At 37.1% G+C, this 11,245-nt stretch overlaps 1 protein-coding gene across 2 annotated transcripts; it reads right to left on the bottom strand.

The window, feature by feature from the left end:
- Positions 1 to 1,434: 1,434 nt before the first annotated feature.
- Positions 1,435 to 3,894, bottom strand: LOC140892138 (uncharacterized). Of its 2 annotated transcripts, none has more exons than XM_073300895.1 (3): positions 3,577 to 3,894; positions 2,119 to 2,446; positions 1,435 to 1,728 (listed from the first exon to the last, which is right to left on the bottom strand). In XM_073300895.1, exons 1-3 carry the CDS (start codon positions 3,809 to 3,811, stop codon positions 1,524 to 1,526), a joined length of 768 nt encoding a protein of 255 aa, XP_073156996.1. In that variant the 5' UTR covers positions 3,812 to 3,894; the 3' UTR covers positions 1,435 to 1,523. The 2 variants fall into 2 exon arrangements, with proteins under 2 accessions (XP_073156996.1, XP_073156997.1); XM_073300896.1 differs by having other exon boundaries at positions 3,592 to 3,894.
- Between the last annotated feature and the right edge of the window lie 7,351 nt (positions 3,895 to 11,245).

Raw genomic sequence — 11,245 nt, 5'->3', positions numbered from 1 at the left:
TTTAGATTTTTCACATGAGAGATTAATGCAATTAGCCCCATTTTTTTAGTTGGGGTTCTTATAAGTTAAGTCAGGATATTGTCCAAAATTTGATATTTTAAAATAAGATGAATTTTTTTTTTCGCACAACCGATGAGACTTGAGCATGAACTCGAGACTTGCTTATTTCGAGCAAAAAAGTTACAAATAAACTATTATTTATTTAAATAAGATGAATTATAATAATTACGTTTCGAAGCCAATAAACAATCCAAATTTTGAGATTTTTGGTTAAGATAACTTTAGTAAACAACAATATTAATATTTTTAAAAACACAAAATATATCTGGTAAGGACAAAAAAAACTATGTTATTTTTGGAAAATTACATCTCAACATCCTAAAAAAAACATTGGATTGGATGAGTCGGAAAGCCTCGTTTTTCAAGGTGTAATATTTCTAAATACATAGATATTGATATAACATGTGTATTTGCACGATTAACCTTGTGCAGAAATTTTCTTGCATGCAAGGATATATGTTAATTATTTTTACAAATTGTGTATTTTGCCCGAAATTGATATTGTGAAATATACATTCATTCATTCTATTATTTTTCAAAAGGAAAGGAAAAATGAAGTATCTGTCGAATTTCAAGCATTCAATATCGTCACTAAAAAAGGAGAACTTCATATTTGGAATTGCATTTTTTTAATAAAAAAAAAAAGAAGAAGAAGAAGAATTATTGTAGTGAAATGGGGTTCTCATTTTGGTCATAGCCGCATAGATCTATTCTGATCTCTCTTATTTATAAAGTATCAAATTAGATTAATCGACTTATGAATTCGGGATATTCTTGTCTGCTGCGACATCAAAAGGTAACATAATAAATAATAATAATAATAATAATAATAATAAATGATAATGGTCATTTTTCAAATTAGTTCAATTTTTAATATGACGTGTTCGCCAGTCGATTAACAAAATATATATACATCAACACGAAATTATAAAACTATATTATATCATCAATATGCTTCAAATTTAACTATGAATATATTTTTCCTAACCATCTACTCCTACTTTATTCACAAAATCTTTCTCCCTTTAAATATATTTTCAATCAAACAATGACATTGGATATGAAATGATGAGGATAATATATAATACTCTCATAAATTATCGCCTATAATCCATCATCCATGGTCGCTAGTACGTGAGCGAGTCACTCGATTATTTCTTTTTCAACTACTATGAACTCCCACTCGGTACCTAACACATCTAATCAAGGCAACACTTGGAAAAAACTGCAGTCCTTTAATTATTTTCCATCTAGTAAATTGGCATATAAAAGTTTTTGGTCCTTTAAAAAATAGTGTTTGGTTTGGGCATTTGTGGTTGCTTAAAAACAAGTTATCAGAAAACACCCCCTTCACAGAATGAGGCACTCGTGCCATCAAGAAACGTCGATCATACATTACTTTGTATTACACAACACAAATTGTTATCTTTATGTAATCTGGATGATAAAACAGACAGTAGCTACTATAGAACGATAAGTTTTCTGTGCAAATGCTCACCAGATGAACTCACATCTCCATCATGATTATGGAAAATAAGGGTGAAGAATCCGACCAAACATAGAACCGAACCCACCAGAAGCTTGTCGTACCGTTCCGCCCAGTGAAACCGGAGTCGACTTGCCCCGTAGAATGAAAGGGCTACTAGCGATGTCATTACAGTAATCGTGCTGCCAAGGAAACGCATAGATATGTGAATGCTTGTGACGAAGATCAAAAGCTAAAAGAAGAATTCAGGTTCATAACATTAAGGTCATAATCATCTTCTGATGTGGATAAAATCCTTTATCATAAGCAAGTTGTGTGACATAGCTGCGTATCGAATCCAAAAATGTTGGGGAGAAGGACAAGACGGGGCAAGGGGGGGAGACTCAATGGTACTTGGTGGCGAAACATGAAATTTATAAAATCACACGTAAAATTTTCAATTCGTTGAAAGCGAAAGCGGTGCGCTCTTGTTCTTCTTTTTGTGTCTGGGAAAGCGATGCGCGCTTGTGTGACAGTGAAATTCAATTATGGCAATGAATTACAGGTTTGCAATCAACAAGGTAAAATGATACCTGAAGAATAGAACTATGATAGCAAGCACCATCAGTGAAGATGAGTTTCCAACGGCCAGAAACACCGGAAGGGTGGTTGCACAAGGAGACAACGCAAGGAGAAGAACAAGCCCAGCTACAGCCATTTTTTCCATGGGTTTGTTGTGGGAATGACTGCGACCACCCTTTCCAGAAAGAAACAATATGATATAACTACCGCCAAGAAAAATGAGTAAAAAGGATGCGAGTTTGTGCACTGTTTCTTCTCCAGCAATGGTGTTTGTTATGGTGATTGCCGTTATGCCGAGAAGTGATGTGGATAATACATGCAATGCCGCTCCAAAAGCAGCTGCATTAGCAAAATATGATCAGTACTAAACTTTATGCACACTTAACATTGTGTGCATATTGTCAAATATGCACTACCATCATACATATGAACATTTGTGGCAACTATTTCAAGAGTATTATTTAAAGGCTTGAGAAATACATGATGTCGATGCCAGGAAATTACAAAATCAATCATGTCTCGTCACTTTGCTCAACATCATTTATTCATTTATATATGACAATTTGTTGCGTCAACTATTCATCAGCAAAATAATTTCCGCTGCATGAACAGTACCATTCTCTCAGCAGTCATGCAACTAGATGGCGCAGTGGCTAGACTTGGGGGCAGAATTCGCGTCCGGAATCAAAGCACATAATACTTATTCAGCACCCCAGCCAAAATACACAGGAAAGAATTAAGCTGAACTTGGGTTCAACTCTAGTCTTTGCAAGCATCATCAACCACCATACATCATCAAAAAACGTGTCAAACTTTTAAATAGATCATCTATCTCTAGTGCTTCCTTTTCATATGAAATAAGATCCAGTTCTTTACTGATATATTTTACTTTTTTACCAAGACAAAATTTGATTTAGTTGCAACATGCAACCAATTCCATTCTTACTCTCCATGCAACTGCTTTGTCTACTTCACCAAATGGTTCAGAACTTCCTCAAAGGCAATATGCCCATTCTCAAGCGACAGGTTAAATTTATCAGAGGCTTGACGGGCAATTGTGGGCAAGCAGAGCCAGCCGTCCCAAAATGAACAAAATATCGTATGCTTGGATAGGAATTCCCTCGATTTGTTTGGACTATTTTTGAATAAATGGATTTGAAAATTCTTAACTTTCAATACTCTTCACCAAGTCTTTGCAATCCTAATCCACTCCCTGAAACCCTTTACCCAAATCCTCAAAGAATTTGCATTTGCTATCAAATTCATCAAGATGAAGTCGCTCTGGACTAATTCCTACTTCAGTGATAACAGTCAATTTACGTTTACCCTTTTAACCAACTTAATCCAGTTAAGGGAGAAAATAATAGCAAAAACAATTACATATAAATCAGGCAAAAACCACAAACCCTAGAACAACAAGAAATCACAAAATCCACAATCTTCCACTATACAGAACAAACATCACTTACTAACAAAGAGCGTACGAGAAAGTGTCCATTTCTGAATGCGGCCTACAACGGAGAACGACAGCCAATGTGTCGGTATGAAAGAATGCAGCAAGGAAACTGTAGCAATCCCTCCGATCTTTGACAAATCCTCTGCAGTGAAGCTGAATTTCCCGTCCTCCATAAATTCTCCAGCTGCAGCAGCAAACAAAAAATTCACCAAAATTCGAAGCTTTGAAAACAAGAATCTCCGCTGCATCAGTGATTCCACAAATTCTAGCGGAGATGAGATTCAAGGTCAGATACTTGAGTCAAATCCAATGCTCCCTTTTATTTTTAACATTTAAGAAAGAATCCTAGTCTGTCAACACTTCAAACATTTTTTCAACATTCATGCAGTAAAAACATCTATAATTTAATAATAGATAAAAACCCCACTTTCAAATTCTTCTTAAAAAAATTTTAGTTCATTCAACATGAAAGAAACGGTGTACGTGGTTGGTTATGTAAAATAGACAATGTTGTCCTTTGTGTTGTAACACCACAGACAACACAGTGCAGCGAAAAGTTAAAGCATAAATAAAACACAAGTAATTAATTTTGCACGAGTATAAAACTCGTGCGGATGCCTTAGGGCTAAATATTACTAGTAAACGTAAGATCAGTCTTACAAAGTAATCCTAGTAATTTTACGAAAAGTCATTAAATCCTAAATTTCTCAACAAGTTGAGAACTTGCATCCTAAAATACAACAGAGTATAAAAGAAATTGGATGCAACTCTCGTAGCCTAAATTGAAGAGACTAAAAAAGATCTTCAACAACACACAGTTCCCACAATTTTGTCTCTGATGTCTTCAACACGAACGGCAACACGGGGACATGCAACAACGATGGTTGCAAACCTTGCTTCAGAGTTTTCAAATTCTTCAACAGAATTCTTCAGAGTATGCGCAGTGTATTATCGTCTGAAGTCTCTCTTCATCTTGTGCGTGAAATTCCCTTTTATAGATTAGCATTCAAATCTTGAAGATTTCCTTAGATAGATTCCTACAAGAATAAGCAACTATCTTTTAGTAGGAAATAAATTCTATCAAATCTTACAAATCAAATCTTGATAATATCGAATTGTATTATATCAAATAATCACCTTATCAAGACAATATTTAACTTTGGCAAATATATCTTTAACATATACGAGATAGACATAAAATATTTACCAAATATTTTATCTTGTCTAGAAAGCAAAATTTTATAATATCCAATTAATTAAGGGCCGAAAATATCAAGGAATAAAATTCCTTTCAATCTCCCTTTTTTGCTTTCTGGACAAAACATTGCACAAGTATGAGATAATCATAAACTCCCACTGAGTTTAAAAAATCTTTTCCCCCTGAATTTTAAAGTCTCCTCCTGAAGTGTTGTCCCCCCGTGTCGTAACACGGTGGATAACATAGACAATAACACATGGGATTCTTTAATTCATATATCAAAGCATAAGTGGGGTAGAAGATGTTAGTCTAGTTAAAACATATCTGAGCAATTAAGGCACGTAACTAGAGCAAAAGAAAATAGTTATATTAAGATCAAAATTAAACAAATAAGCAAAGATGAGAGAAGAAGCAAAATCTAAATTTGATCACTATCGGATCCCTCTTGATCAGTAGCTTCATCCTCATCATATTTAGTCCCAGATGGACCAGCTTCAGCTTGTGCACTATTATCTCCCCCTGTTTGGCCAGAAATGCCAAGTTGTCTCCGACAATCAGCCAAGACCATGCTGTAGAAAGCAATATCTTCCTGTGCTTGCGCAATTTTCTCTTCAGCACGAGTCATCAGCAGCTGAATAGTGGCAGTGGTGAATTCCATGGTAGTAGGAGTAGGCACTGTTTCTTCAGTGTTGTCACCCGTGTTGGCAACAAAGGGTGCAACACTAGCAATGTCAGCAGCAGGACTAGGAGAAGCAGTCCAGGGCAAATCCAGAACCCGATTTCCCTTGAGAAGTCCAGCTGCTAACTTCAAAATCTCAGGTTGATCAGTGAGATCTTCTGTGATATTGCGGATGAAAGCCTGTGATTCCAAAATGCCATAAATTAAAGATGGAAATGGCAGCTTAGTAGATTTGAGTCCTCCATCAGCAAACTGGAGTACAGTCTTGAATACCAGCTTTCCAAAATTGAAAGGACTCCCAGTCCCTGTGGCATACAGAATGAACGCCTGTGGCCGTGTGATTACTGTAGATTTTGAGGAAGGCATCCAATTCCTCACAGCAATCTTGTGAAAACCGAATAAAATAAGGTCAACTTGGCTGCAGAAAAATGGTCAAAGAATTTCTTGACCAACCCACCAGTAAGTACAAAGATAACTTCATTAACATCTGGATGGGGTCCTTCATCAACATCGGGGGTGGAATAGAGTGAATTGATCACGACTGGAGTGAACTCGAACAGCCGACCCCAAAGATAAACCAAATCATACTTTGCAGACTCTGGATCTTCAATGCTTGCGGTCAGGTTGGCATAGAATTCCAGAATCATCCTCTTACAATAGGGTATCACAGCAACAACAGTGGAATAAAGTTGCCTAAGCTTCAAAAAATCAATTAGATCGTACCTATCATAAGAGCGTACATCTATATTTCTTTCATCCAGAAGACCTCTATGAGTGAAGAGAGTCCATACAGCAGCAGCATCACCAGAGTAAAACATGAGGGAATGAGCAGCATCCATGTCATAGTCATCATCAACAGTGTTGTCCATGGTGTTGACGACACCAACAGCAACACTGGCATCAGTAGCAGAAACATCATCTGTCTCTAAAGGCTCTTCATCAGCATCCATGCTGGAAATATCTTCAGAGTCTTCTTCATCTCCAATATCAGCACTCTTATCAGAAGAGTCAGCATCAGAGTCGGCAGAAGAAGAAGAGGAGGAAGGATCGTTAGCTTGATGTGCTTTGTTTGCAGCAAACTCCTCCATCATCTCAGCATCAGGTTCATCATCAGAGAGATGAACATAAGGAGGAACAGACGAGGTAGCCTTGCTTTGTTTGAGACTTTCCAAAATTTGAGCCAAAGTGGCATCCTCATCAGAAACCGAGGTCTCTTGAGGTACAGTATCTGCGGGAGTGTCCTTAGAAGGAACAACATCAGAAGAGTTTGAATCATCGCTATCAGAAGCAGATTCAATGATCGAAGCGGAGGCGGAGGCAGCAGCAGAACCAGAAGATTTCTTCCTCGCCACAAATTCATAGTTTGCATCATCAGAATCATCACCGGAGCTGCGATCTTCTTCGGACATGGAGATACGTGGACCCTTGTAGAACCGCTTAGACTGAGTAAAATCAGGGTTGTATCCTGCCTGCCTTTTTGAACGCCGAACCATCGGTGGAGGAGGATTAACCCTATTCAAGACGGAGAAATCAGGAGGATTCTCCAAATCAATTGCGTTCCCTGGTTCTCCAGGCATGAGAACAACGAGAGGAACGGGTTCCATGGGTACTGGAACGATCGGCAGAGAAGGGGTGGAAGTTGGGTTCTCCGGTGTTGCAACACTGGCGGCAACATCGGGTTCTTTGTGGCCCATCTCGCTTCTAATATCCTTTGGATCAAAGCCTGCCATGACAAATAAAAATTTGAGAGTAAGAAGGATGTAGGGTTTGCAGAAGACTCGATCGGGAATAAAGTAATTTGAGAAAATGATAATGCCCGATAATCACGAAAACTCATATATAGAACCCTTATCACAAACGGTAATATTTTCCTAACAAACCCATAATTACTCTGATTTTCTTATCTCATCAGGTTACCAACGGTAACTTTTTCCCAACGGCCAAATATTAAAAACCGAGATTAAAGAGATAAAATCCCATAATTAAGGCAATAATCCAAGATATATATTTCAGCCCAAATCTTCCAGAATTAACTCCACATCAGCCTAACTCCACTGAAACAAAAATCAATCACAAAAATTCAATTTTTAGTAAATAGGGTAAATCATCAAAATTCGTCTATTTAAAACCTTACCCAAAAATAGAACCCTATTACCAAAAATGCATATGCATGACCTATTTTATGCCTAAACAGAGTGCAACATAAAATAAAAATGCAATCATAAGCAAACGATATGTTGACAAGTGTAGTGTTGCCTCTCATGTTGACAACATCATCAACAACACCATAGTTTTTCAAAAAACATTTGAGACTTACACACTTGATTACCCTTGATTTAGAAACAATTCCAGAAGTGGTAGCCTGCACACTAAAAGAACAGTCTTCATTGGACTCAAATATGTAGCTTTTTCCATTTTCTTCCGATTATTTATAAAGCTTGTACATATGACATTGGTCATCAAACTTTATTAAAAAGTTGTACACTGAATTTGCAAAACCACCGTTCACATGGGACAAGAACATGGAATACACGTACATCCCTCAACTACTTAGTGGTTTAGTCAGAGTTCGATTTGCAAGGGCCAGTGTGGTTCAATAGAAATTTTGCAGAAAAAACTTGGCATTGATTGAATCAGTGAAACAGATATTTAAACACTACACATAACAGAGTGAGTGCAGAATGCCTAAAATCCTAAAAATACATGACAAGAAAAACAACAGTGTTGTTGGTAGTGTTGTAACACCGCAAGAAACACACGCAAAGGATTATAATGCACACATGCTGAGAGACCTCCGAAGAGTTAAGAATCTCTCATGATCTAATGCTTTAGTAAAAATGTCTGTCAATTGGTTATCGGTTCCAACAAACTCCATTCGAATCATACTTTTTTCTACCAAATCTCGAATAAAGTGATGACGAATGTCAATGTGTTTTGTGCGTGAGTGTTGAACTAGATTCTTTGATATATCAATAGCACTCGAATTATCACAATATACAATGGGGTGTTCACTCTTAAAACCATAATCTTCAATCATTTGGTTCATCCAAAGAAGTTGTGAACAACAACTTTCGGCTGCCACATATTCAGATTCAGCAGCCGAAAGTGACACACAGTTTTGCTTACGACTATACCATGAAACCAAATTATTGCCAAGGTAAAAACACACATCCATAGTGCTCTTTTTATCGTTCACATCACCAGCCCAATCAGCATCACTAAAACCTACAAGGTTAGTGTTGGTTTCCCTCGTATACCACAATCCCAAATCCAATGTACCCGAAACATATTTCAAAATTATCATAACAGCTTTTAAATGGGTTACTTTTGGATCAGATTGGTACCTAGCACATAAACACACATTGAACATGATATCAGGACGACTAGCAGTCAATTACAAAAGACTCCCTATCATGCTGTGATACATGTTGTTGTCAACACCAGTCGCAACACTGTCTTTTCCCAATTTTTCACTCGAACCCATTGGAGTTTTCATGTTCTTAACATTATCTTTGCAAAAAAAATTTACCAAATTCTTTGCATACTTACTTTGACAAAGAAAAATCCCATCATTTGATTGCTTAACTTGCAGTCCAAGGAAAAGAGTTAACTCTCCTACCATGCTCATTTCAAAAGTAGAAGACATATATTCAACAAAACTATCAACATGCTTTTGAGAAGAGGCACCAAAGATAATGTCATCCACATAGACTTGACAAATAAGAATTTCACCTTTGGCCTTTTGAATAAAAAGAGTTTTGTCAACCTCACCTCGTTTGAAGCCAATTTCGAGTAAATACTCGGTCAACCTACCATACCATGCTCGTGGAGCTTGCTTCAAGCCATAGAGTGTCTTCTTCAACTTTTAAACATGATCCAAGTGGTGTGGATCCTCAAAGCCTTTGGGTTGCTTCACATACACTTCCTCATTTAAAATACCATTCAAAAACGCACTCTTCGCATCCATTTGATAAAGTTTTATACCCATATGACATGCAATTGCTAGCAATAGTCGGACTGACTCAATGCGGGAAACAGGAGCGAAGGTCTCATCAAAATCAACCCTCTCAACCTGCGTATACCCTTGAACAACCAACCTTGCTTTGTTCATAATGATGTTTCCTGATTCATCGGTTTTATTTTTGAAAATCCATTTTGTACCAATGACATTACCATGATCAGGAGGTGAAACTAAAAATCAGACATCATTTCGGACAAATTGCTCAAGTTCTTCATGCATGGAATTTACCCAAAATTCATCATTCAAAGCATCATTGACATTCTTGGGTTCAATATTGGAAACAAAATAGGAATGCATTACCTGTGAGTACACGAAACTCATGCATACTAACCCAACCATCTTGCGATAGTCAACTTTGTCCTTATCTCGGGTTTGCCTTGTTCCATGAACATCTCCAATAATCTGTGATGATGGATGATTCTTCTGTATCTTGCTTGGTATGTCCTTTTCAGTAATCATCTCAGCTTCCTCATTATTTTGGGAATTTTCCTCATGGACAGTTTCTGGAGGAACCAGTGTTGTGTTTGGTGTTGTAACATCCGGGACAACTCTGTGTTCTTCGGGAGGAATTTCCAGCAAGCCTTCAATATCATCTTCAGCAGTTTTTCCTTTGAAATATGCACTATCATCAAAAACAACATTAATAGATTCCATAATTGTTCTGGTCCTAAGGTTATACATCCTATATGCACGACTATTTGTAGAATAACCTAGGAACAAACACTTATCACTTTTGGAATCAAATTTTGCTAGGTGATTTCTATCATTCAAAACATAGCAAACACAGCCAAATATATGAAAATAATTGAGATTGGGCCTCTTTCCCATGAGGATTTCATAGGAAGTCATCAAAGAACCACTTCTCAAATACACACGATTGGAAATATGACATGCTGTGTTTAATGCTTCTGCCCAAAATCTCTTGGATATATTTTTTGAGCTCATCATCACCCTAGCCATCTCCTGCAACGTCATATTCTTCCTTTCGACAAATTCATTCTGTTGAGGAGTTTTTGGGGCAGAGAACTCTTGTGAGATGCCCCCCTTCATATCACACAAAAAAGAAAAAGATGAGTTCTCAAATTCCTTTTCATGATCAGTTCTGATCCTTGCTATAGCCAAAGTATATAGGTTAGTAATCTTGGTAAACAACTTCTTAAAAACATCAAAAGTATCTGATTTTTCTCTAAGAAACCTTACCCATGTAAAACGAGAAAAATCATTAACACATACCAAAAAATACCTTTTACATCCATAGCTTTTGACTTCCATGGGACCCATAAAATCCATGTGCAAAATTTCAAGACACCATGTTGTCCCACAGTGTTGTAACACGGGGTGCGCAACACGGGTTTGCTTACCTTTTTGGCATGCACCACAACATATGGAACACCAGACTTTAGATTTGGAAGACCTCTGACAGATTCAAACTTACTCAGATTCTTTAAGGTCTTGAAATTCACATGTCCAAGTTTTTGGTGTCATAGACTAAACTCATCAACTTTTGAGTGTCTATATGCCAATTCTTCACCGAGTTCGTAGCAATTATCAACTGATCTTGTATCTGTGATAACACAACGATTAGAATTATCAAAAACTTCACAAGTATTCTTATCAAACTTCACATGCAAGTCATCATCACACAGTTGACTAATTGAAATTAAGTTTGCATTAAGTCCTTCAACGTGTAAGACGTTATGAAGCTTTGGAAACCCTTCCACACTGAGTGTTCCTTTGCCAACAATTCTTCTTTTTGCACCACCTCCATAGGTCACTCTACCACC

The sequence above is a fragment of the Henckelia pumila genome, chromosome 3 (assembly GCF_033568475.1).
Source record: "Henckelia pumila isolate YLH828 chromosome 3, ASM3356847v2, whole genome shotgun sequence".
Classification (NCBI taxonomy): domain Eukaryota; kingdom Viridiplantae; phylum Streptophyta; class Magnoliopsida; order Lamiales; family Gesneriaceae; genus Henckelia; species Henckelia pumila.
The sequence above is the reverse complement of the archived record's forward strand: the minus strand, read 5'-3'. Positions and strand labels throughout refer to the sequence as shown.